The sequence below is a fragment of the Tauraco erythrolophus genome, chromosome 3 (genome assembly GCF_009769465.1).
Source record: "Tauraco erythrolophus isolate bTauEry1 chromosome 3, bTauEry1.pri, whole genome shotgun sequence".
NCBI lineage: Eukaryota > Metazoa > Chordata > Aves > Musophagiformes > Musophagidae > Tauraco > Tauraco erythrolophus.
The window spans coordinates 59948129-59975961 of NC_141467.1; the positions used below are offsets into that span (position 1 = coordinate 59948129).

The following is a 27833-nucleotide window of genomic DNA, read 5'->3' on the forward strand; positions in this document are numbered from 1 at the left end:
AATGCTTAAGAGGAAAGTAAAAGCCGAAAGGATCAATGAAAGAAAAGGGACAGAACTGTGGGAAAACATCTTGATAAAACGAGTTTTCTTGACAAGCATGCAGAAAAAAAACTAATCTGACTGCACTTAAGTCAGTCTGAGTAATTTCTTTTTCAACACATTATTTAGTTGGAATACAACAATTTCAAATAATAATTTAGTCTGTGTTTTGGTATTTCAATTCTCAAGTTTTGTTATGGCAAAATTTTCAGCTTCTGACAATTCAGAGATCAAGTACTGTATCTCTTAGTCACACCTGCTCTTCTATTTTGCAGATTGCAAAATCAGAAGTCTGCTCCTGATTTACTTATATAATAATTAATTTCCATCTAGAATACTGGAATCGACCATGTTATGTTCACTCATTACAATCCCATCAGAATTGCAACTCTGCTTTCCTGCAATCAAATCCAAGTATATTTCCAAGTCAATTTGTGTGCCAAAAGTTAAAGATATTTTTCAGGAACAAGAAGAAATCATGAGACAGTATTATGAGGATTATCCACATCAGGAAGGAATCTGAATCAGATAGTCACATTTGCTGTGAGGATTCTATATTTAATGTGCACTCATAGCCCAGGGACTTTAGTCATTGGAGCATAAAATTGGAAAAGGAAGAGGGAAGGGGAAGAAAGGAAAGTAAACATCAGTAAGATTAGACAAAACTTATATTTATATCCTCTAATGCATTCTAAATCTTTCCCAAATATTTAGCTCAAAGATGTTACTCCTATGAAACAGAATTAAATTTGTCTTTTCTAGGACACCAATTAACAGAACAGACCCAGGGTTATATTGAGAGGGGTTTCATTTTACTGCAAGAAAAAAAAAATAGTTTATGCCACTAAAGCTTGCAATTCTTAACATAGTTCAGAACATCTTCCACTAGGTGAAATAAAACCAGTCCAATAGGTTACCACAGACAGTGCTCGTAAGACCTCTCTGATGGTAGGCAAGAAGTAGGTAGATCATCCAAGGGACATTCTCCCACCTTGTGACAGCACATACCTCCTGCTGACACTCATACCTACCATAAATTTAGATTATTATCTATTACATTAAGAAAAGCATTAGCACGGTCAACCCCTTCCTAACTGTTTAATGTTCCTTTGCACAGTAATAGGCTATAATGTTTCTAACCAGTGTAGTAACAGTTCTACAGCATACAGCAGCATCCAAGGTATGGGGTTTTTTAACTTAATCACAATCCCTTTAGCCTCCTAATTTGAAGTTAATTAAAAATGCATCAACATCTCAAAATTCACATATTAATTCCTTTCAATACTCAATTTTGAAAAATGAAGAACTAAAACACCCTATAAATGTCAGTTGCTCCCACAGCTTGAAATTAAACCTAAGAATGCAAGACACCACCACGTCATGATACACCGTAGTATTCGTAATCTGAACAGAAATACGAGAAACATGTTCTCTTATTTCATCATGAAAGTCACAAGAGTGAACCATTCTAAAAACATAAAAACAAATTCTCTGTTACTCTCTAAAGTCAATGGGCTTCCTTCAGCGTAATGAGCTAGCAATTCCACCATGTAGTCCGAACTAGGTTTACATTTTAACAGTATCAACAACAGTTAATTTACTCTCTATGAAGTGGTGGGTTTTTGGGGTTTTTTTTAGTATGTTGCTATACTTGGAAGCGTTTACCAGTTTCAAATTATTTGCTAATTTTACTAGTCATTTTGACGCTGCCAACGTGGCAGAAATACTACTCACTACACTGTCAAATTGAAAGACACACACCTACCATCAAAAAAACGCAGTTCTCTGTTACTAATTGCAGTACACACTGAAACCAATCTAAAAACATGAGCTTTTAAAAATATATATGGCTTATTTCTCAGAAAATTACTTCTGTTTATTTTTCTTTGTTAAAGCAGCTGTTCCCTGCTTTAAAACAAACATTTAAATATAGAACTATTATATGTAACTAGTAATTTTATCAAAAGGAGCAGAGCAAGAAAATAAAGGCACACAAATTGTATTTATACGTTCCACGCCTCAGCTTCGCACTCAAACTACATTATAACATTATGCAGACTTCGTGGACTGGGTACAGCACTACGAAAACGTGGAAAGTCTACTTCTGTAAGTAGCTGAGCAGTCGCTGCTCCAGGCTCCTCAGCACTGCTGGAGAAGTATCAGCACCTGAGCTGGCTCTGTGGGAACATCTGCAGTGTAACTGTGCTCCTCAGGGGCTGACAGCCAATCTCACCCTCTGCAGAAGACAAGGCTTTTCCAGTTTTATTTTTTCAACTCCATATACAATATTCTGAAGGACAGGAACTCTGCTTGATAAGAAGAGGTCAAACCCAGCAGCATTCAACAGCCAACCAACAGTCGCTCGGAACAGTTTAGATAAATACACAGATACAAGTGCAATATACATATGCCACGATTTCTTTTTTAAACATTGTAATTAAGAAATAACAAAGCTTTCCACAAGGCAGAGAAATAAATGAATATCACTACTCACTACTCTGAGCATACATTTTAGAGGGAAAAAAAGAAGCAATATTTACTAATTGTTTTAATACTGAGAGAGAACTCTGAACTTAAAATATTACAATCTAATTAAAAATACCTACTCTCTAACAGAAACACTCTTGAAAAGGGCAAAGCAATACTCTAAGAGTAGATTTTTTTTTTTTTTTAACCTGTGAGTGAACATAATTCCCGTTTCCATGAAAGAACAATACACTATCCATTGAATTTACTGGTATTAACTGGAATAAAAGATACTGCTGGAGATGCCAGCAAATTAAGCTTGTTATGTACTATTAGGGATAATTTCTACTCTTGAATCAGTAAGAACAGATGACAGAATTTAACTAAACTAATTGAAAAATAAAAACCAACTCTTCACACTTCAGTTGTGTGCATAAACAAATACATGCAAAATCTGTGTATTACCTGTCAGTAAGTTTTCAGCAATGAAGGAAATATGAAAACTCCATGTAATACAGTCAGTAAAACTACATCTATAAAAACCACATACTAAAATAAATTATTTCATGTAAGGAAATTATTTTTTCCAAATATTATTTGTCAGTACACATGCTCTGTATTCTAAATACTGGGGGGTAGGGGAGAGAACTAAAGCATTTTTCTCTCTAAGGTAGGTTTTTAAATTTAGACAGCAATATTTCATTCCATCTTTTCTCCACACAGAAAATACATCTGAAAATGGAAGAAAAAACACAGTGCCAATCTGTTAGAATACGTTTTAAAACCTACAGACCTGCAGCGCTTAAACAGTCTTATCAGTTTACATCCTCAAACTTACTCACTGATAAAGTGATTAAATAAAAGTATTTTAAAAGAATTGTTTGCATGCTGATAGAGATTTATTTTTCAGTTAAGTTTCCTCAGGAGTCATTCGCCTTTACAATTTAGATTTTTCTTTCCATAAAATGAAGATCAAACCAGCGACCTAGAGTAAGAGTATAAACACGGTGCAAACTAAAATTTTAGTCCTCAAAAATTGTTCCTCTATGCCTTTTCCTTTTAAGCAACAAAAGGACTATCTCCTTTCAAATGAGAATTTTAGACTATAGAAAGGCAGGCAGGAACAACTGCCTCTCTTTCAAAACATTCCATGAAATGGCACTGAACAGCAGTGTCAGTGAACAGCTTGAGATAACATACAATATTTTAACAACACATCTCAAACACCCAGTCTTAAGTATAGTACTGTCAATTTTAGCAAAGTACAAGTTTTATAGGGCTTGTATAATCTTCTAAAATTACGCAAAAACACTACATTAAAATAAAAATGTTCAAGTTACCTAATATTAATCCCACCATTGTACTCAAGTATCCGGTTCCACTACCCAGATTTAGAAAAGACAATCCAGGCTGAAGCTTCAGTGCTTCCATGACTTCAGAATAAATGCAAGGTGCTGACAAGTGTATATTTCCATGCTTCCAGGCCAAGTCTTTATAAGCATTGTCCCTGTATCCTTCCAGATAATAATCACCACGATCAATTGCTCTGAAGGCTTGCTCCACACTCTCAGTGCGAATGTACTGAGCTTCTTTCAAGTTATCAATTAAGTCATCGTTGTCTTCTCCAGCACTCACAGCTCCTCCCATGCTGAATTTCTACGGTAATTCAATTAGTTTGCAAAATACATTAGGAGGAGAGTTTTCCCCAAAGTATAAGTAAGTAATGGATTCTCAGTTCTTCTTTCAGAAGGACATCACAAACGAATCCTGGAAAATAGATATGTTTACATAACTTGAGTTTCAAAACAGAAACAAATCAACAACTATTAGAGGGCGATGAAATAGTTAGTATTGGATCACTTTACAAAGCAGAACTACTAAGAGTCAGGACAGGTAGTATTTAATCAAAATTCTGCCCTTCAGATTTTAACGCAATCCAATCTTTTTTCAGTTTAGCTTTAATATGTCAACATAGGCTGTCTACATCAGCAAGCAACGCAGCATGAGTTTACACAGACACTGCTAACACTACAGTGCTAAGAACCTATCATCAATATTATATATATTTGGTGAGGGACAGCAACTGCCTTTAGACAAGCTCTAGTCCCATCCTGAGAACTACATGTCCAACAGTGGTTGGAGTACGTACCAACTTAGTTAAATTTGAAAGGAACTGGGTTTACATGCTCTGAAATCATCCCACAGTGGGAGACAAAAGCCAGGTGAGTGGCGATGTCCAGGAGATGCTTCTCAGATGTTCACTTTTGAGCTGAACCAGGATACTAGTGCAGACGCAACCACACATTGCTCTGTGCTGGATTTAGCACAGGAAAACCCTTTTGAGTATCTGAGCTCCTCCTAATGCCTACAATATTTACTAGCAGAATACTAATTCCTTAAGTACCTAGAAGTTTTCAGCAGCTTGTCAGCTCTTCAGTGACTAGCAAGTTTCATGAATTCCACACAGCATATTCACTTCAAAATAATTCCTTCAGATCTGTATTTTTTCTGCAGTTATTACATTATTAATCACTTAATTCATAAAATCCAGATGTTAACATTTTCAATGTTGCATCAATTACCAGTAAAATAGCAACAGAAGACTGGAATGAAGGAAAACTAAAAGAATTTAATCCACCAATTGTAGATGAATAGAGTGAGCTAGTTATTAACTTTAATTGTGAAGTCAGCTTAGACAGCCAAAAGAACAAGACCATCTTGAATCTTGGTGTACATTCTAGGTAACCTAGTTAAAGAAAAAAAACCCACAAAGATACACTCACCCCTGACTCTTTTAATTGCATTGCTGAGTATCACCTTTTAAAGAAATTCCATCTGCCTCTTCAAACAAGCGTATTTCACCAAGCATTCTTCTTAAAAATATGAATGCCATCTTTTAGCTGAGAACACTCCAATGCAATTCAGCAAATTCCTGTTTTGTATATGCCTACCTGTGCAAATTTGCGAGCCAGGAATTCACAAACACAATCCAGATGCCCAAGGTTATTTAAGTTATCAGAATGAAGCTGGTTCCTGAGTTTACGTTGTGAAAATCACCACAACACAATTTTTATGGTTAAATACTTTAAATGAAGAACACTACTTAAACATATGGAAAAGGATTCATTAGTGTTCTAACAGGTCTCCATCAAAACAGTACTAATAGACCTTTCCATAAAACCAAACAGAAACTTCCAGAAACTGCAAGCAACTTAAAATTTGGTAGTTTTTTCCCTCCCATTGCAACTTTAAACAAGGACTTTTAGGGTTTGAACCATTTCCCTGAAGGATTAAAATGCAAACAGCAGTGATTCTGAAATAGAGCACTGAAATATCCTTGTAAATACAAGAAACGTGCTCACATGCTGGACTTGTAGTCCAATGAGTAAATTCACTTTTCATTCGGAGCTTAGTGTTCAGAAAAGAGTACTAAAACTATTGAAAATAAGTTCTGAACAGAAAGGGCATATATTTAGATACATATAATCCTAAATAAGGGAAAACTACAATTAAACTTTCAAATGTGTTTTGGCCTGCTATTTTCTTCTTGCTTCAAAAACAGAGTTTATACAGTATCCAACACTGAAATTGTACAATTCGTATCCCTCCCTTGTCTAGATGGCCATCACAAAACAGTCTCCCAACAAAGGAAACCTCATTTCTGTTTGCAATTTTGACTGACAGAAGTGTTTCCTTATCCTTGCCTTTATTTAACATAAACCACCAACTCACTAAGATAAATAACTACATAGTACCAGTGCTAAAATACACAGCTAGGTTTAAAATTCAAGCACACAACCTCAAATTATGAGATTATACAGTCACAATACTTCTTAACTACAAACATTCTTAAAAAAGAAGTCGGAGGGGAGCAGAAAGCTCAGGACTGCTAGTGCCCTGATAAAATAATGGGTGAAACAATGACTTCACCACTCAGCTTTGTGTTTCTATCTGAAGCAAAACCAATGCTCACTGACATCCTGGAGTGGAAAAAGGTAAAAAGTCACCAGGCACAATTATCAACCAGCAGGAAAACCTTTGCTGAAAGCAGAAAATCTGCACTTCTCAACATCCTAGCACATCACAGCAGAATAAGTAAGCCCTGTGTGTGTTTAATCACATAGGAACATCCTTTTCTGTTTGTGAAAAAAACTAAAGGACAAGTGAAATGGGAAATGTGGAACTTGAGGGAGGATTTATTTTTCTTTTTAGTAAAAAATAATTTCTAAAAATATTCCAGCCCTGCTCTCCTGCCTGCACTTGCATTGTACCTACAAGTTCAATGAACTACTGAATCAAATCATAGTGAACAAGTTAATCTACAGTGACTAAAGCAATAGTTTTTCTTGTCCCTTAATCTTAGAAAGCTCGTGATTGTCTTGAAATATGTATGGAAATAATTTTAACTAAAAAGTAAATGCAAGACCTGAGTTTCCTGAAGACTAATGCAGCTGCTACATTTGAGAAACAGAAATACCACTTGCAGCCCTACCTGCACAGTGCATCGACTGCCTCACACCAGCAGATGGAGAACTTCACCAGCTATCCACGCTCGGCCAGGGAGCAAGCAAACACACACAAGGCAATTCTCCAACCTAAAGCTTTATCAAAAAGCATCTTTACCAGCTTCACATAAAATTTATTGCCTGTAAATAACATATGCTGATTTCAGTATAGTCACTATGCTAAAACATAATTAATTTATTCAGGCATTTTGTAATTTTATATTCTTGGTATTACCTGACAGCTAAAGCTACTACAGTATCACAAGACTTTCTACTGATGATACCCACCAAGCATGTTACCTTCATTAATGGTTACCACACAGAATCTCAAAGACAAGGACAGAAAAGGTCAGGTACACAGTATGACATTGTAGGAAGTAGAAGAGAAAACAAATGGAGAGCCTTCTCTTAGGAACGGGACGCTTATGGAGCAGAACAGAGTGTCTAGTTGGAAGCATGGCTGAAGGTTATGTCTTATTCTGGAAACACTGCCCCCAGCTGGAAAAGGTGATGTTAGACACAGTGATAGTGTTTGCTTTTTAAATACCTTGCTTTTGGTTTGCTTGAAGTCAACTGAGGTGCTCAACTCCGGCCTCTACAGCTACAGGTAAGCAAAAATGCTACTTCAGTGGAAAGTATTTTTGTTAAAAAAACCCCAACAACCAAACATACACCCTAGGAAGTTAAAGAAATAGAACTTTCCACGAAAAGTGACCTCTCATGGTGTAGAGAAATATTTTTGTGATATTTTACTTCCTTCCAAAGCTTTTTTTTGTTTATACACTTTTACCTTATGAAAGCAAAATTACTTGCTTCTGACAGAGGCAACAGATGTGTGAAGTCAGATATATTTTCTACTACTTTAAACACACAAAAGAAACCACCCCACAAGCTATTTTAGCACAGCTAGAGAAAAAAGGCAAGTTAGTCAAAATTTCCTTGCGACAGCTGACCCAGGACCAAGGTAAAGACTGCAGAGTGTACTACGATGAAACTTTCTACGTAGCTGCAAAGCTCTTGGAAAGCATCCTGTGAAGCTTACCAATACGTAAATTGAAACACAGTTCACAAAGAGCACGAGTAGCTTTCTGATGCCTATTACATGAAGAGGTATAGAAATTTCAGAACAAAGGGGAAGGACGCAAAATGTTAACAAAATGCAGCCTTTAGCCTTAGGAATCTTTGGAATATAGAAGCCAACAGGAACTGTAGTTTAGAAGTTAAAATTTCAATTTAGTCTTGAACAAAAAAGTTTATTCACTGATTAAAACCAACTACAACTAAACTCTATTTCTCATTCCACACTACTAATGAAATTATTTTCACAAGTTGGAACACTGTATCTTGAAGTTTCTTCTCATTCACAATTAAAATGAGACTCAATACACTTTCCAATTTCTGTAAAAATCCACACAACTGTATCATACCACCTCTGACCTGTTTCTGAGCTAACTTGTAACCAATTTTACTGGAATTCCTTATCATAAATAATTTCTGATTTTTTTTAAAAAATATTGTCACATTGATTGAACAGGTGTTCTTTAGCTATGTGACTCTAACAGTGCTGACAATTTGAGTGCATTTTAATTGTTCACTTTTTTATAAGCTATGTGAGACTCTTATTCGAGAATTTAGTAACCAGCTGTAAGGTCTGCCAAGTTTTTTCTGCTCTCAAAGGGACACAAGTTTGGCAAATTTCAGAATTTTTAGATTCAAATGCAAATAAATAGATTTGCACTTCCAGTTAATTCCTTAGGTCACTAAGGACTTTCATGTTGCCTTAAAAACAGATTAAAGGTATCCAGTTAATTTGACAGACAAAACCTCACCTTTGCTAAATCAGTATGGTGTCAAGTATCTTACAAATTTAGTATCTTGTATATTGACACATCCTGACTCTACACAGATGACTCCTTAAAAATAGAAGTCATCTGAGCCTACAAACTTACCTCTTATTTTGTTTCAAAGGATGAAAAATGAAAAAGAAAATATAAAAATGGGATCAGCCATATTTCAAGTCTGCTCCTCAGAACTAATGTAAGTCTCTTCCTCAGACCTAGTTTTCACTAAGATCTCAGCTTGGAGCAGAGCACAGCACACTGAATCAAGACTGTGATATACGACCCTAAACTTATAAATAGTGTACCAAATTCCTTGGTGAATCTTTCCTTTTATCCAGGAGGAGAGGAGGAGGAGGAAGAGACAACAAACCACTGAGTTACTCATTAATGTAGAGCTAGGAGTCAGCAGCTAAGGTTCCCCAAAAAGGAATATTCTGTGACTGGCAACAGGAAAGAATTAACCCCGAATGCACACAAGGGCCTGAAACACTTCAGTCCATTTAACAGTTTCAGTTTACTCATGGCAGAGGTCAGCAACACCACTCTGATCAGCAGAGGTTTAAAGTTTCCCAGGCCATCAACCAAGTGTTAGACCTACTTCTGTTCAGACTCAATTTGTGCCACTTCTGCCGCCGTAATGAACTCAAGATCATGTTCAGCGTGTTCTTGTCCCTTCCACCGACTCCTACAAAGGGACTCAATTTTTAGTTCAGCTTCCCCTTTCCTCCCAAGTACTGTGACAGTGCCGTGCAAGAGGAAACTCAACTCCAAACTGCAGAGCTGAGTGTAAGATTTCAGGCAGGATCTTTCGAATAAAAAGAAAGATTACTATCTGAAAAGAGAATTGTAACATTAGCTTCACCAGGGAAAGGCTGGAGAAACCAAAACATGAACTGAGTGCTGGAGGTAACTGTAGTAGGTGAGTACAGAAGTGAGACTGAACTGTGGGACACAAAGGTATTTCACAACGAAGTCTTTACAAACATTTTTTTAAGCTTTTATACAAACACCTTGCTGCTGAACTGCTACTAAGGTGTCCTAGTTTTAGCTAGGACAGTTTTTTTTTTTTAACAGCTAGAAGAGCTCCGTGTTTTGGTTTTGCTCAGAGGCTCACTCTGAGAAGAACGCTGATAACAAGCTGCCAAGGACTTTTCAGTGTGCAGGAGTGCAGAAACACGGCAGGATAAGGGGGGAGCACAGTTGGGACAAGAGGGACACGATTCCCCTTGTGATTTGTGTGGAACTTAAGACTGAGGGCCAAACTGGCCAATTAGTATTCCATATCATGCAGCGTCATGCCCAGTATAAAAGCGAGGGTCGGCCGGAAAGAAGGGCTTTTTGCTCTTTTGCGCTTCCTGCGCTGTTGCTCTGTTGTTTTTCTTTCTCTCTCTCTCTCTTTCTCTCTCTCTCTGCCCCTCTCTATTTCGGGGCCTCGCATTCGTCTGGGATTTGCAGTTTTCGGGAGGACACGGGCTTCGCATACGAGGGGGTGGTGAGCACCTATCTTGTGCATTAAATCATCTGTATTAAAATCATTCTTATCTCAACCCACCGGTTTTCCATTTATCCTTTAATTCTCTCCCTCATTCCTGGGGGTGGGGGAGGGGGAGTGACCGGCTGTGTGGGGGAGGAAGTTTTCAACATAACCCACGACAGTCTTAATTGGCGCCCAACGTGGGGCACGAAGGGGTTGAGATAACGATGTTGCTGGCTGGAATGCTGTTTGTTATCCTTGCATACATGTTACCGGACATTCATAATTTATGGCCTTATTTAACCTATATGATGTTAGGTGGAATGTTTATGCGGTTTTCTGGCTCTGGGTGTTGGACCGGCATGAAAAGTATGTAATCGGTAATTAAGGGTCTTGCTATACTGTACGGTGTAACTCTGATAAGATCATCGGTGCTGGGACCAGCTCAGTCTTTGTATTCAGCGGTGCAGAGGGGGATGGTGATGTGGAACTCGTTTATTAATTTTGAGCGTCACCTGGCGGATATCATCGCCAATTATACTGGTGACTTTTCATTCACAAAAGCTTACGTTGATTTTGATAATGCCAAACATCATTGGAATAATTTAACCGGTTTGATTGTCCTGCAAGGTCTCCTGAATATATGTTTAATTATCTATATATTCAAAGTCAATCGGCCATTTAGGGGTGTATATCAATTTATTTCTCGGGTTATTGTGCTTGCCATCTCAACTCCCATGACAAGCACTATAGCTACTCAGACTACAACGGTATCAGTTGCCCCCGTAAGGAAAAGAAAATGTATACAAAAGTTAGAAGATGAAGAAGAGGAATCAGGGCCATCACAACAACCAAATGAGGAAGAGCAACCAGGGCCATCAGAGCAACCAGACAAAGAAGAGCAACCAGGGCCATCACAACGACTGGAGGAAGAGCAACCGAGGAAATGTGTGCGAAAGTCAGAACGCAGAGGAGAGGATGATGATGATGAAGAGCGACCAGGGCCATCACGAGAAATGAAGCAGGAGCGTTCTGTTTCGCCCCAGAGAAAATCTCAATGGAGGAGGAGTGACATCATAGATGAGAGGATAACCACCAGATCTCTAAAAATGAGCGAGCTGCGAGATATTCGAAAAGATTATGGCCGTCTTAAAGGTGAGCCCATTGTCTCTTGGTTGCTCAGATGCTGGGACATGGGAGCCAATAGTCTGGAGTTAGATGGTAGTGAAGCTAGGCAGCTGGGAGCCCTTGCCATGGATGAAGGCATTGATAAAGCAATTGGAAGGCAGACACATGTAATGTAAGCAAGTGGACCAACATAGAAAAAGCTATTCAGTATCTGAGAGAACTGGCTGTGCGAGAGTTGATTTATCTTGACTCGAGAAGCGGACCAAGACTCGAAGATCCAGATGACGTCCGGTGCACACGACCAATGTGGCAGAAGATTATACGGAGTGCGCCAGCAGCATATTCCACCTCATTGGCAATAATGGACTTCGGGGATGATGAAGCACCACTACCCGTAGGTAATCTGGTCACCTACCTCCGACGATATGATGATAACACTTCTATACAAACCTGTGTTGCGGCTGTGGAAAAGCTGTCTGAAGAGGTCCGAGAATTAAGAGAAAAAGTAGATTTCCCACCACCCGAACGTTCTAGAATTTCAGCTGTCAGAACCAGGCGTTACCCTCCTCGAGAGAGACAAGAGAGACGGTACAGATCACGGGGTGAGCTGTGGTTCTACCTCCGTGATCATGGAGAAGACATGAGAAGGTGGGATGGAAAACCCACCTCCGCTTTAGAGGCCAGGGTACGCCAGTTGGGAGGAAGAACCAACAGAACTAGAACTTTCTCCAATTCTTCCAGGACAGCTGTTGCCCCAGTCTACAGTGAGCAGTCCACTAGTCAAAATGGGAGGGCTGATCCTCCTAGCCACCCCGACTCCAATCCTGCTGATTCCTCTGATGAATATGGTAACAGGCATTAGAGGGGCCCTGCCTCCAGCCAGGTGGAGGAGAGGGATAATCGAGTTTATTGGACTGTGTGGATTCGGTGGCCTGGCACATCATACCCTAGAAAGTATAAGGCTTTAGTGGATACTGGTGCCCAATGCACCTCGATACCGTCAAACTTTAGAGGGGCAGAATCCATCTGTATTTCTGGAGTGACAGGGGGGTCTCAACAACTGACTGTGTTAGAGGCTGAGGTGAGTCTAACTGGAGAGCAGTGGCAAAAACACCCTATTGTAACTGGCCCAGAAGCACCGTGCATCCTTGGCATAGATTATCTTAAGAGAGGGTATTTCAAAGACCCAAAAGGGTATCGGTGGGCTTTTGGCATAGCTGCAGTAGAGACAGAAGGCAGGCAGCTGTCTACTTTGCCTGGTCTTTCAACAAAACCTCTCACGGCTACGGGAAAGGGGTTTGCAAACTTATCCACGTACTCAGCCTCCGCATCTGCCTCTTTTCCTCTGAAAATGATCCGGACGGCACCCTTCTCTCCCTCATTCCTGGGGGTGGGGGAGGGGGAGTGACCGGCTGTGTGGGGAGGAAGTTTTCAACTTAACCCACGACATAAGGGCAACAAAAAGTCTAACTGCTTTGGGAAAGCAGGTGCTACTTGAATTGCCTTGCCTTCCACAGCTATTTGTTTTGTCACTTCAAATACTTGAGAAAGATGGAAAACCGCTGTTTTCAGGATATATTAACATACTACTTGATGCGTTAAGGAAAATTTCACTGGAAACACTGCAAGTTTTTGAAGTCTATACTCTAGACTCATCTTACTCAAACATTTGCTCCTAACCTCCTGTTCAGTGGATCGTTTCAAGAGGCTTTCTAAGTTAAACAGAAACAAGCACAAAAACAACAGTCAGCCCTCCGATGTAATGCACTCCACAAAGCGTACTTCAAGGTTCTTTGTAATATAGCAATGGAACAAGGAACATACCACAGGATTAAAGTTAAGCCAAATGAATGTAAACAGCTACAACTACTGACTTAACCTGAATTGCATTGACCTACTTGGGCAGAAAATGTTTGTCAAGTCTGATGTAAGCTTAAACCCTGATCCTCCTGTTCAGGCCTTCAACAGCTGTTTATAGAAGATTCCAGGTGTGTGCTTGCTCTCTCTTCCTCCACCCCCAGCCACCTAAATACACCAAACAGCACACGTGGTATGGCATTTCTCTCTAAAGACCCACTGAAGCACTACAGCACTTCACAAATTTATCAGTAGTGACAAGCACATCAGCACAGATTTCACGATCAAATGACCTTAACCTTGGTAGTTACACAAGGGCATAATTATCGGGCCAACCTTCCTGAATGTCTAGTGAACCTTTTGACTTCTCTTATTTTTTTTTTCCTTCAATGAAGACACTTCACAGGAACTGAAAGTAAATAATAAAACAATATTGAATATTGTTGGTTGTCCACTCAGGTAAAAAAGGGGAAAAAAAAATTCACATCTTTTTTCTTTCTTTGGACTAGGATACATTCCTTTCTCAGTCTATGTTTTCTTCTGTACTGGATTTGTTTTTCTCACCTGAAATTCTGACTACCTTCTTCACACAATGGCAAGGATTGAATGCTGAAAGGAACATTTTCGATATACCAGTACTACATGTCAGACGTGTTTTCAGGTATAGTAATAATTTAAAATTCATTACCTTTTATTACAAAGCAAAGAATTCTACGTATTTCCTGGATGGAACTTATAACACAAAGCTTAACATCACATCCTGATTCAGTTCTCCTTACTGCTTAAAATCTGGACAACCAAAAAAAATATTTGCAATGCTGAACCTTCCAGGCTTCAGAAGCAGTTTCTTCAACTAAAGCCTCCCATCTGTGGGACCACACAAAGGTGTTCTGAATGACTACTTCAAAACACCGATGTAAGAGTTTGCTCTTTTCACCTGAAATAGCTAACAGTGTAGTTTTGCCATACTGGGGTGAAACCTAGACTGCAGGATAGTTTCTGAAATTTAAAGGTGTAAATGTACACTCAATAGGTACTACAGCAGTCCTACATGCTCAGCTGTGCTCTCCATCTATTTAGGGTTATGCTCATGATTCTCCAATAGTTGTGACCATGGTCACCACCGACTCAGCTTCAGTGTTCACATGCCAGAATGCTCTCTGGGCTACTAAGTGGCCTTTCTTAATTGTATCCTGCAAAAACTTCCCACTGAGAAACAGGAAAGTTGTCTCACTGCCCTAGTTTAGTCAATCATTAGTTGCATCTGTTGGTCATGTGCACAAAATTATTTTTCTCCTACTCCCCACCTCAAATATATAGAATCTTTGGGATTTGCACACCTACAAACATTCCGAATATTACAAAAAGCTTTAAACTGGGAGAAAGAACAGAAACATCCCGTTATCATAACAGGATTTGCTAGTGTCTAATTTCACTGTAATGTTTTAAATTTAGTCTGTACCTATCACAAAACTTTTGTTAAGAAATACTTTTATTTGTAAAACAAAAAAGTCTCCATGGATGATAGGCTGATGAGATGATAAAACAGCTCTGGAATGCTCTGATTAGCCTGTCTTTGCAAGTCTCATGAAATTTTAAGCACCTGACACCATCTCCTCTGCAGAAGATGACAGTCTATCAGGCATAAAGAGTTTGTCCATTACTGATAACAGTATTAATAATCAGCTGTTGCTCAGTCCTCAGAACCAGCTCTTCCTCATATTCTGAAGCAGATAAACAGAAGCGCTGATAAAAGAAATAGCCTCTTACGTGCACTGAAAAAGCACTTTACAAAGCAGTAAGATGCTGTTAGCATGTACCACCAAGAAAAAACAAAGAACTAAAATTTGTTACGCCAGTCCAGTGATACTGTCTATGACATTAAACCAAAACTCTCTATTATTTAAATAATTTCAGAGAGCAGTGTTAACTGCTAACAAAAGTCTGAATACCTGATTGACAATGACAAGAACTGATGTCTATGGTAGCTTGAGTGGTGGAACTAGACAGTTCCTGGTAATAGTATCTGATCAGAGTAGCACGGCTTGCTTTTTTCACAGTGTGTAGTGATAAGACATCAACAAAGCAATAGTTGCCCGTCTGTTGCTTACCATTAGAGGTCAGCTATATGAAAATAGGTGATAACATCTCAAGAGGCTGCATGTATACCTTTATGAGTGAAGGAACGCTAGCCTTGCTGTGATTCTGTGTACCCTTTAGTACTCCATCAACTGCAAATTTCAAAACAATATTGCCTCTCTACTCATATCAGTTCGTAAAGTTTGGTGGTCCTTGTTTGTAAGACACTGGATAAAAGGGTCTCATCTCTGGGGAGCCTAAGATGGCTTAGTGATCTGTCAAAGTTCCACTAAAAGATCTCAAAAGCAAAGGATGTCAGCTTAACCCAACGTCCAACATCTAGGAGATCCTCTATCCTTCCTCTGACAACAGTGTCCACGAAAGAACCCAGCAGTCCCCTTATAGTACCCTCTTTTTAAAAGGTCTCAGCTCCTGAGAAGTGTGCCTACAGCTCTGCCTATTCCCAGGCTACGATTATTTTAAGTCTGTCCAGCATAAACTAGTCGAAGAGTACTGCTTTATCACAGGCTGCCTGGGAGAAAGGGGAAAGAAGAGAAGCTTCTCAGAGAGCCTAACAGACCCACAGAAACAGGAGGTACCAGGTAATAGCAGCTTTTTCACTGGCAAGACTGAAATACCAGGACTTCGTAAGACAGATATGAACTAGTGACGATCAATACATGTACAGGTCTGATATTCACTGAGTCATACAGAATCACGCACCTGTTTTTCAGCAGACAAACTGCTGTCTGTGCACATATTTCACAGGAATTAGTAAGCTACAGTGACCAGGCTGCAAAACTCACTGCCACAATACACAGCTTAGTACAAGGGTATTTACAGAGAATACTCTATTTTGAGCAGGTTTGTATAAGCCCTAGCAGTCTAATGTTAAGACTCAGAAGAGCCTGTAGAGATGTATATATAAAAAACAAAACACCACAGAACAACAAAAACACACTCTTGGAACAACTAATCCTGTTTAGTCCAAAAAGACAAAAAGCATACAAGTGACACAAACATCTCTGCAAATTTTAACATTATCCTGATCATAAGCCAACTAAGGCAAGCTGAATACTCAATATTTTTAAAAGAACCTGTTTCTCTTCATGAAAGGAAACACTTAATAGTTTAGTTTGTGGTGACCACAAGGTAAAAAAACACATTAAAATACAATGCTCCTTTACTTTATCGTCTTCAGAGAGCAACCAGTAACAATCAGGAGGGATGAATCCTCCTTTATAATGAAATACAAAGCATATTTAGCACAAGAACTGAAACATATTTTCCTAACCTTTTACTTCAAATGTAGTTTCTGCAGCTACAGTTCTTAAGCAGATCAAGTCACAGTTCATATAATTTTGAATAGGCAAAACGTGGCCCATGACAAAATACTGTTTCAGCCAGTGCTAAAGTTCAAAAGCTTATTGCACATAAACATTTCAAGTTACTTAAATAACTCACTTCCAGCAGCAACAGAACAACATACGCCTGTTGCCTTTAGCAAAAGAAAATACAGCTGAGGTCAAGTGTAAAAATAGAAGATGCTGACACTCAAAACCTCATCTCAGAGCTATGCATTTACTGCAGTTTCTACAAAAACACCCAGCCTGAAATAAAGACAAAAAATATCAATCAACTTTATCAAGCTCCAAGTGCAATAAAACCTTTGAGTTTTCTGATCTTTACACATCTAAAACCATCAAAATAACATGCAATAATCACAGCATAAACATTTTTTAATACTGTATTATCAAAATGTTTACTTTCACAGCCTGAGAATCACAACTGTTATTTATTATGTGTCCCTTTTTTATGAGATACTAAATAAAATTAAAAAAAAAAAAAATCGAGTCCTGATCCTGTTTACTTGATTCTTAAAATAGTTCAGTGTAATACAACAGTATGTTTTGAGAAGTTACTTTATTACTTAGGCCTGTAATCCTCAAGAAGGAAGAATCCGTAAGGCCTACTTCTGTTTCCTGATTCTCTTCCTCAGAACCATGATACCAAATCCTGTCACTAATGCACACCGGATTCACCAACTTTTTCAAATGCAACTTGTTTGCTAAAACACACGCCCGCACACATGCACAACAGTTACTTTTCTTTTGTCAAAGAAAGGAATGAGTATCTACTTGCACTTAACTTTCTCCTTTTTAATCCCCAAATCCTGCGTATCTTCAAGCACCTCACACTTTAAGGCCCATGTCATAATCTGTCTCATTCTCCAGACATACCATAAATCCATAAACAGCATACCCTAAAATGACATGACCTTGTTCACAAATCCCTTTCTTAACACGTTTGATGCCTACTTTATATCAAACAGAGATTAAATATCCCTTCATGGTTCTTACCAAAGGAAAGTGATGATTTACGAAAACTTTCAAAACATACAAATCAAGTATAAATTAAATCTATTTTAAAAATCTACCAAAGACAACTTTACACGAATGCAAGTCATCCAGGAAAAAAGAAAATTACTCCTTATTTTACAATTTTAAAAGGTTGCAGCACTAGTTTTGTTACCAAAGCCTGTTCCACAAAGTTCCACGTGATCATTCTAGCATTTTCTCTGTTCCTGTTGCTGCTAAAATACCCTACTTTGAGGTAACATTTCAAAGCATTGCTTTTGTAACAGCATCACTCTAATTCACACCTCTGTGGCCAGCCAGTAACTTCTACCATAAACTTTCAACTCAGCTTGCAAGTGATGAAACAGATCATTTGCCAGCACCTATCAAAGTTAACCCTGTTAGGTTATGTGATAAAAACTACTCTGCAACAAAAGAGCAGAGAAGCACGCCTGCGGCTGGGGGAACCCAATACTTGACCCAGCTGCTCCCAGGGCTATCATAGGACAACCATCATGTTTTTCCCCAGTCCACACCACCAGACGGCCTCTCCAGGGAACTTCTGAAATGGAGACGTGCGACTGCTTATAGGGCTACCAGATTTACCATGGGATGCAGGGAAAAAGCACTTGGGGATTGCATTAAGTCCTTTTATGGGATGTTTAGGGGAGGAACGATAGGCAGGGGAAAGGAGGGATCAAAGTGTGTTGGAGAGAAACAAGCGTGGGAAAACCAGGGCTATGGTGACACGAGCAACAGGTCAACTGAGAACAGGCTGCAGGTCAGCATGCATGTCTGGCTGTGCTCTTTTCCGAATCACTGCTGTCTGACCTGTCTGTCCATCAATCGCTGCAACTCCTCTCCTGGGGCTCTAGTCGGTGTGCACGTGCACAAGCGGAGCCAGGTCACAGGGCTCTGTGGTTCCGGCGAAGGAGAGGGTGAGCTTCTGCAGGTCAGGATGCAATCACAGGGAGTACCAAGCTGGAATAGACAGCGCACTGGCCATATGGCCTGGGAACCAGGAACAGGGCAGACTGAGGGAGGCAACTGAAGGAGCTGGCGGCTGGAGAAAAAGGGGGGTCTCCAAGCAAGCTACTGGAAAACCTGTGGTGTTCGTCAGGGTGGCCGAGCACAAGTAGGACTGTGTGCAAGAGGCAACAGGGGATAAATGGACCCAAGGGCCAGTTCCAGGGTAGAACGAGTGCCTAAACCCACTAACTGGAAGGATCCATAATATAGAGGTCTGCCACTAGCAGACATTCAGCTTGACCATCCAGAAAGGGCAACAGGGTAAGGCCATTGGCACTGTTTGTGCTTGCATTAGTGCTGTGTTTTCTGTGTTGATGTGGTGGCCAGCTATATATTTATGCATGTACATGCTGAATACATGTCTTTGTGTGCTACTGAGAATACGTGCCTAATTAGCCTCACTACTGGCTGGACCTGGAGCCATGCATGCCTAAACTAAGAACTAGAAATACTGGAACAAAACCCCTTATAGATCTTCTTTAAAAGCCAAAATCAAAACATATAAGCACATTTTTAACTTGAAAATGTTTCTGCCCTATTGTTTTTCTTTTTCTCCAGGTATGAATCAAGTACTATCACAAATATGGCTCCAAAGTTATGGTTTACTTACAGTACAAACAACAGCAGATGTGGTCTGGAGCATATTTGGAGCATCTGGGAATGCTTCAGTGACCATTTCACATCCATAGAAGTATTTCACCAAGATATACAAGTTGAGAACCTTTTATCATTGCTTCTGTGCACTTGCACAGCATAAGTATATCTTCATCCCCATAACCCTAGCCCATCAGGGTTTTTTTTTCAGTCATACAAAGCACGTGGCTTTCATCTGAGAGAAGTGTAGTTTACAGATATAACACAAGAGGCTGCTGCAATCACATAACCTGCCTTAGTTACATCATGAACAACTCCAGTTTATCTAGGGCATCCCCGAATGGAGAAGTCAAATCCTACACCGACTTTTTCTGACAACTGAATTACTTCAGAAAACGTCACAGAACCTCAGGAAACTCAGCAGTAATGAGTCCTAGTCATGATGAATGTAATAATTAACTGAAGCAAATAAGCAGAGACTAAGGCCTATGGGATTTATAAGGTTGCAACTGTCAGCTCAGCAGAAGTTATAAAAAAACCTCAGACAGTCGACTTTTGTTTCTTTCCAGTTTCACTGACCCCCTGACTAAAATAAAGCCAAATTTAGAGTTTCTTGAAGAAAGAACACAGCAAAGATTAAGAAACTGGACAGCAGGTGATTACACTAGATCAAAATAAAAACACAGTTCATTCTCAAAAGGGTAAAGAGGAGCATTTTGCAAATAAACAGCAGGGTCACATGCTCCAGCAGAAGAGCAAGCAAAACCCCACCTGCCAGCATCCAACATAAACAAGAGTAAACAAGAACTTCTGGAGATTTTCAAGATTTTCAGATGGAAATCAAATCCTTTAATGGCAAATTGATATCTCAGAAACACTGACAGCATTCCTGATTGCTTTAAATTATTAGTACTGCAGGAATATTAACCTTTTGCTTTGTTTGCTGAAATTAAGCATCTCCTTTAGTGAACTTCAGAGTTCATTATTTCAGCAATGCTAACTCGCATACATTTTTAGACATACCTATCAAGCAAAACCAACTGTGTTAAAAATATGATTACCAAAATAGTGACTTCAACTCTCTTCTTTTTTCAGCTTCAATACATAGACCATTATATAGCACAATGGTCTTTACTGGGTTGAGGAATTGTTGTTATTCATCCTGAAAATAATTTTCAAGATTGCTTAATTTGGCATTAGAAATATGCACCTATCATTTAAGACTTTAACAAACCAATTGTCAAAAAAAGGAAGAAATAATCATGATTACGCTTTAATAAGTATTATTTATTTAAAAATCACTCAAATAAAAGTTTTTGTAATAACAGCAAGCCTTTGATACTTGCTATGTGACTCAGGTGCTTAAACACAGACCTCTAGTGTTGTTTTAGATGCTCATGCTAACTATAGGCTACTTGGCCTATGATATGACAACAATTAATGTTAAATAACACAACAGAAAACTCTTCTTCCCACATTCTGTCCTTGCTTCCCTGCAAACAAGCAAGAAGAGCTGCTGTTGTGTGATTTAAGACTCCTAGACAGAACATAAACTGCATAAAGCCGAAGGATGTGTCCTTTGAAAGGAACAAAATAAACAGTTGGGACTAGAAAAGCAACCAGATAAAAGTTAAGGCATCATCAGCCAGAAGACTCACAAGGAAAGAGACCAAAAGAACGAACCTGAAGACACTCTGACTTGTCACCAGAACTGAATGCGCAGTCTGTCATCACGACGTTCTAAGACCTCTCAGGACAGAGATCCCATTTACAGTCAGTACGCGGCTGCACAACTGGTTGGTTGTGCACGTATTCTTTGTGCATGTGTGCATATAAACACATCCAATCTCCAGTAAAGCATGTATGTTAGCAACCAAGACAAAGACTGTCCCTTCTCTAACGGTTCAGCTACCTCTACTCGGATTTATCCTGCCTGCTGTCTTTTTTTTTTTTAAAAAAAACTTCAAAAGAACATAGGCCTTCAGTAAACCCCATCTCATATCTAACAGTTCCATGCTTACAACTCGCCCTGTAGCACCTTCATATAAACGTCCTTCATGCAGGACTTCAAACACCCCACATAGCTATCAAATCACTTGCTCTAAGCTTATTAGTTTTTAAATTAGTTTTTAAATCTCATTTTAAGTTTTTGTTGGCAAGTTCTGGATGGTTCCCTCAAATAAGTTTTAAAACATTAATTCCATCTGTCTTCTTTTACATCCTAGAAACACTGCAAATCCAAATTCAGCATTTGTTTTGCAACTGTATGCCAAGCAAATATTTTGAGAAAGTCTGAGGTAAAATGCAATACCTGGTGAAATTCTAAGTCTCAGTATTTTACATCACCTTAACAACATTCATATCATCTTCAATCTCCACCTCTGTGCAACTCACAGAGCTCAATGTTCTGTACTTGTAACAAACTAGATCTTGACATCCTTTCTTTGCTGAACGATATACAAAACAAAGACAGAACTCGAAAATTAGCCTTCATTAAATGCACCTTCTAAGCAGGGGACTCCAAGCTGTCTTCTGCCCCGGGACAGCCCTCTAACCAGAGAAGTTTAGTCCTGCTTCAAAGTGACCTCCCCACTCTAGAACTCCCCCACATGAGAACATACCAGAACTTGTAGCCTGACAGTTACCATGGTGACTCCTGATGTCACCTCTGAACTATTTTAGGGCTGCAGAGTTTAGGGGTTTGTTGTGGGTTTTGTTTGTTTGTTTTTAAAAAGTGCTCTGTGATGTCTTCTAAACCAGTGTTTTCTCCTCATAATGAAGGATAATTTATGTTTTTGTGCTTCAATTTAAAGGACTGATAAAATTTGTTCAGAAATAAGTCACACACCAATTGCAGTCACAACATACAAGCAATGGACACCACAGCTGCTCTCTAGATACAACTTCCAGTACTTCTTCCTTTCAGAAATAAGTTTCTTACGACTAACTGCCATTTTCAAAGACATCTTTACTTTCAGTTTACTTTTACTTTACTTCTTACTTTCAAGGTTTCCAATAAATATCTGATCAGAAGCACATCTAACGTGAATCCACACACATATATTCATCAGGATTTCAAGCTCCTTGGGTTTAGTTAACATCACCGTCAACCTTGCAGCAGCAACGCTAACTCTGAAACATGAAGCTGGCATGAGGTACCAGGACAAAAAGGACAGAGAACTAACACAACTGTTTTGAATGGCAGCCAGTTATTCTTTCAGTCCTGCAAAAAATTATATTAGGTGTACTAAGTTGGTACAAATTCTACCCTTTCTTCAAGGCCCAGAAGTCCAGCCCAATTTTCTTAAACAACATAGCAGCAGCAACTGCTTTTAAGACATTGTGTTAAAGCAGGCCTGAAAGCTCTCATTAACATCTAGTGCACACAAATAAGTCCCAAAGCAACTGGAGCACAGTAGTTATTTCCTGATGTTTTACTGTAATTATAGCCATAATATATAAGCTACTTCCACTTTACTCCCTAGAACCCCACGAAAGAGAGAAGTAGAACAGTGCGATAACAATTCTGCAAAGCAGATACATCAAAAGAATTCTCCACCAAAAAAATCCACGCTCACTGGTTGGAGAACATGAAGCATACAGAACAACTTCTGACCCTACCAGAAGATTCCTGGAGGGCGCTCAGGCCAGTCACATATCTGATGATTCATCTGCAAAATAAGATGGCATATGTATTCTTTCCACTTTTGATCTGAGGAATTTACATTGGAAGTAGGTAATATAAATGAGGTAATACTCAATGATGTTTGCATTCAAGAGTGCCAAGTGCTGTAGGCTTCAAGGTACTTTTCTTACACAGAGAGCTAATTAGCTATCAGCTACAAAGCATCACTTTCAGTTCAGCAGGGTAAAAGAGCAGGTCTCTGGCATTCCTGCTGAAAATGGGAACAAAGCAGGAAATGAAAAGAACAGGTACTTGTGAAGACACTTCTCATCCAGAAACAATAACATGTTTCTCACCATGCACTTAAGACTGGGATGAGCACTGCCACACTGCCTAACTTTCAGAGTTCCTTTCAATGTATTTGTTTCGGGGAACTCTTAAAACTCCTGGCATAAACCTTTCTGGAACACTGCACAGAAAAATTTTCTTGCCTATATTGAGTTTTAGGAGCATCTTTGGGGGAAAAAAAACCACGACCCTGTATTACTAACAATTTCTTGCAGCAGGAACTTCAGATTTCATATTTTGTGTTAGTTTTTTTCTTTCCAGTTTGTCTAAAAAAAAAAAGTCACAGGCAACATGCTCTTTAGAGACTTCACCTGCACTGGCATCGTGCCTAAGCCTGCCTTTAACTTCGGAATACACGCTCACCGACTCAAAGCAACTGCACTTCAAGTTAACAGAAACAAAGTCAAGTGACCGCTGGGGTATGGTCCAGCACAGACATGGAAAACAATACACGTCTGCAGTCAGGTTCTATTCTTAGTCTATTAGGCAGAAGCCTCTTCAAAAGGAGCTGTTGCAGCTTGGAGCAGTCACTGACAGGCAAACACAAGACTCAGCAATAAAAATCACCAATCTGCCAAGATCAGGACTACAGAAACGGCAAGACTTCATGAATTTATGGAGTACTGCAAAATTGAAACTGGCTGGTCAAATATCTAAAGCAAGTCACTACACAAAGTCTGAGACTGGATAAAGAAAACTCAGAGAGAAAGCCAGTCAGAAGAGACAGAAAGAGTTTTACAAGAATTCTGGAGTGAAGATCAGAGATTACACAGAGAAGGAACCCAATCCTCCACAGACCCAGTGATAACACTTGGCCATCTAGTATTACATACTTTTTTCTGTGATTTCATGACATTCTCCTCACTGCAGACCTCTCAACAACATCCAATTGTTTTTCCTTGCATTTCTGAGGGACACTGACTGCTGTAAAGAACATCTGGCTAAGTGTCCATCTCCAAAGCCCTCATTGTGGCTCTCTGACCTCACTCACGTACTTCTCACATTCCTATCATTATATTATATTTATTCACCCAAAGTCAGTTAAAATATCGAGAGGTTTTTCACACATTTGTCTACCTACACATCCACAATATTTTTCAAACTTTCCCAACAAATCAGGCAGGAGTTCTGCAGATAACACCTCCACTTATCCAAGTCTGATTCCTTGCAAGCATAATGAATTATGGTTACGAAGGCATTCTCACAATACACTTTTGTAATTCACTAACTTTAAGCACTAGATTTTTTGCATCATGCATCTTAAAAGCATAACCATGTCTCTTTTTTGTGTGTGTCTCAAAGTTTACTGCTTATCAGAAGAAACCTTACTTCCTTGCTAAATTCTGCAGTTCAACTGTGCTTGACTTTTTACTTGACAGAAGTTAAAAAAATACCCCCTAGAACAGCAGCTACGTGGGCACTGGTAAGTACTGAAAGGACACAAGCACTCTCCACACATTGCAGCAGTTCAGTTCTTCCATCTCTTCTCTCACACAGACCCTTAAAGATGTTTTCCTTCACCTTCCACCAAGAAAAATGCATACACACACACTCCCCATTCCACCACAGGAGGTTTTTCTTTTTTTCCCTTTTGCTGTCAAAGACGACAGAGCCGTACAAAGCAGGCCGGGGCTGCTGACTGCGTGTCAAACAAATGCCAAGATTCCTTCCCCCTCCGCCCTCCCTCACCCTTCCTCCAACTTCACCGCGAGCTGCTGACAACTGCGAGGCAGGGGGGAGGAGGGCGACGACGGAGGAAAGAGAAGACGGGCACGGGCACATGCTCAGGAGAAGGCGGCCCGAAGCGGAACGGCGCTACCCGCAGATCGCAGCTCCGCTCCCGGCGAACGTCAGCCCGGGCCGGTGCCCTCCGACAGAAAACAACAAAGAAAACAGAGCGGGGAGGAGGAGGAGGAGGTGGCGGCTGCCCCGCAGCGAGTTCCTGCTCCTCCCCTTACGCTGCTGCTTCTAACCAAAACACAGACCGCAATGTAAACAGAGTCAAAATGTGCGTTCATGGCAAAGCGGGGGGGGCAGAAGCAGCCTTCTCCTCCTCCCTCCCTCGCAGCCGCCGACAGGAAGGTCCTACCGCCGCCTACCCACCGCGGCTTGCGGGGGGGGGGGGGGGGGGGCGGGGAGCGAAGTTATCGTACGTTTTGCACACTTTATTTATGTAAACAAAGTGATTTTCCCCTCGCTGCTGCCTCCTCTCTCGACGGAACAAGTACCTTTCCTTAGCCTGTAGGTTTTTCTTGAAACAAAACAGAACGTTATCGCACGCACCTCTAAAATGACACGGCGGGGAAGACGCAGCCCCCACAAGACCCTGACATTATAAGGACTCGGGAGAAGGGAGGGGGGAGACAAAAAAAAGTAAGCTCCGTCCTCACCGCATTTCCTCAAAGGCAAAAAAAACAGCCATCACGGGGAGAAGTCAGGGCGCAGAGCCGCTGCGGGGGACGAGCGCTGCCCTCAACTTGCCTCTGCGCCCCCCCCCCCCCCCCCCCCCCCCCCCCCCGCACAGATCTCCAGGCTGGAACCTTCTTTCTTCCTCTCCCTCCCCTTTTAAGTCCCCGTCCCCTCACACCTGCCCGGGCCCGCAGCAGCTCCACCAACCACCTCTCCTCCCGAGCCTTTTTTGGGACAGAGATTATTTATTACGCAGGCGGCGAAAGGACGCGGCGGGCGGAGGGGAGGGCTCGGGCAGAGGAGGCGGAGCGGGCCGCCGAACGCGTAGATACACTCTCTCGTCCCTCCCACCCCGCAAACGCGAGCGGCAGCCAGCTCTCGCCCTGTCCCGGCTGCGCAAAAACAACCTTCCTCCACACTCCCCCCCACCCCTCCTCCTCTCCCCCCCCCCCCCGCGCCTCAGGAGAGCGCGCGCCTGCGCGGGGCCAATGGACAATGGGAACCGGAGCGCCCGGGGAGGCGGAGGGAGGGCAGGGGGCCGGTGGGCCCCGCTTCACCCCTGCCTCGACTCACCCTCCCGGCTGTCGGACGGCGGCCTCTGCGCCCCACAGCGCAACTGAGGAGCGCAGCTCTGCCCGCGCCCCCGGCCCCCGCCTCCCCCCTCCCGCGGGGCGACACTCACTCACCAACTCGTTCCGCAGCGAGCCCAGGACCCTGCGCCGGGCGGCAGCGCCGAGACCCGACCGGGGAGAAAGGCAGGCGAGAGAACGGAGCGCAGCGGGGGCGATCGCTGAGAGAGGGGCAGCGGAGGGCGGCGCGCCCCCAGCGTTATTACCCTGGCCCGGCCTGCACGTCCGAGGGGCCGGTGGGCCGCCCCCACCGCCGCTGTGTCGGTGTGAGAGACGGCGGAGGGAGGAGGGGCTGCGAGCGCGGCGGGGAGATGTAAACAGAAGGTCACGTGACCTGCCTCCTGCAAAGGGAGAGGGGGTGGGGGGGGAGAAGGTGAGCAGCTCCGCTTCGCGCTGTGATTGGCTGCGCTGTGCCAGGCCGCCAGCCAATGGGAGGCCGGTGTTCACGGCGCTCGTCACCAGTCGCTTGGGGGTTCTCGTTGCGGCGTTTGCCGGAGGCTCTGCCCGCCCCTGCCCCGTTGGAAACGCCTTCCCGGGGCGCTGCCGGAGGGCGAAGGAGGGAGGGCACATGGCTTCTCAGGCCCGGCTTTTTAAAAAAAACCGCGCAAAGTGCCCAGTGCCCCTCCGAAATTGCCCGGCTTTCACTGGGCCTCCTCATTTTCTGGCGTTTTCGCCTCTCTCCGACGAGCAGAGGCAAAGGGGGCGGCCGGCGTCTCCTCAGACCCCGCTTCTGCAGGGCCTCTCACAGCGGGGTCAGAAAGTGGCACTGCCCTCCCCCCCCATCCCCGCTCCCAGAGAAGGCACTGCAGGCTCTGATGTTGCCGATGCTCTGAAAGATGAGATCATTTGGAAAACTACAGGGAGGAAGGCACATCCCAGGGAAAGCTCAGAGGAATTGGGGAAAGGAGGAAGTTCTATGGAAGGGAATAAGCGGGAGTAGATGGAGGTCGAGAGAGCCGAGGGCCCTGGTGCGGGCTGGTGAAACCTGAGGTGATCAAAAATTTGAGTCGCTCAGCCCTGGTCTCAAGTGCAGTCTCTAAGGCTTCATCTCATGTTTGGTTTCTGAGGGGACTGGAGGAATGATGTGAGATTTGGGAAGTTAGAAAACGGGGAATCTGCTTCTGGTGTTTTGAATTAAAAGCACACAGGTGTCAGGGCTTGCAGCTGCTTGGCTAATCAGTTTTCCATTTAAGAAAGGAATAAGAAACACCAGAGATCACTATCAGAAAATGGATGATATTCATGCTTGTGGAACAGTAAGTTCATACTCACCAAATGATCAGGTGGAAAGGGTAGTGTTTGTGGATTTCAGGCTACTGGATATGAAAACCCGAAGATCTCGAGTGGATGTTACAATAAAAACAGCAATTTAGGTAACTTGGTGACATTTACAACAATAAGTTAATTTAGAGTGGTTCAAACATTGAGAGTTTTGCGAAATGCAGCCGAGAGG

The 27833-nt window shown here is 41.5% G+C and overlaps 1 protein-coding gene across 3 annotated transcripts in view; it reads right to left on the reverse strand.

Annotated features, from left to right (window-relative positions):
• Positions 1-26573, reverse strand: part of PCMTD1 (protein-L-isoaspartate (D-aspartate) O-methyltransferase domain containing 1) — a 49327-nt gene extending 22754 nt beyond the window's left edge. The window contains exons 1-3 of one of the 3 annotated variants that reach the window (XM_086608639.1): positions 26438-26453; positions 7558-7611; positions 3846-4272 (exon numbers count right to left, since the gene is read on the reverse strand). In XM_086608639.1, the coding sequence (XP_086464765.1) occupies positions 3846-4152 (307 nt within the window). In that variant the 5' untranslated portion in view covers positions 4153-4272; positions 7558-7611; positions 26438-26453. Of the gene's footprint in view, positions 1-3845; positions 4273-7557; positions 7612-26437 lie in introns of all 3 variants that reach the window. The other 2 variants (XM_086608640.1, XM_086608641.1) reach the window with 2 other exon arrangements.
• Between the last annotated feature and the right edge of the window lie 1260 nt (positions 26574-27833).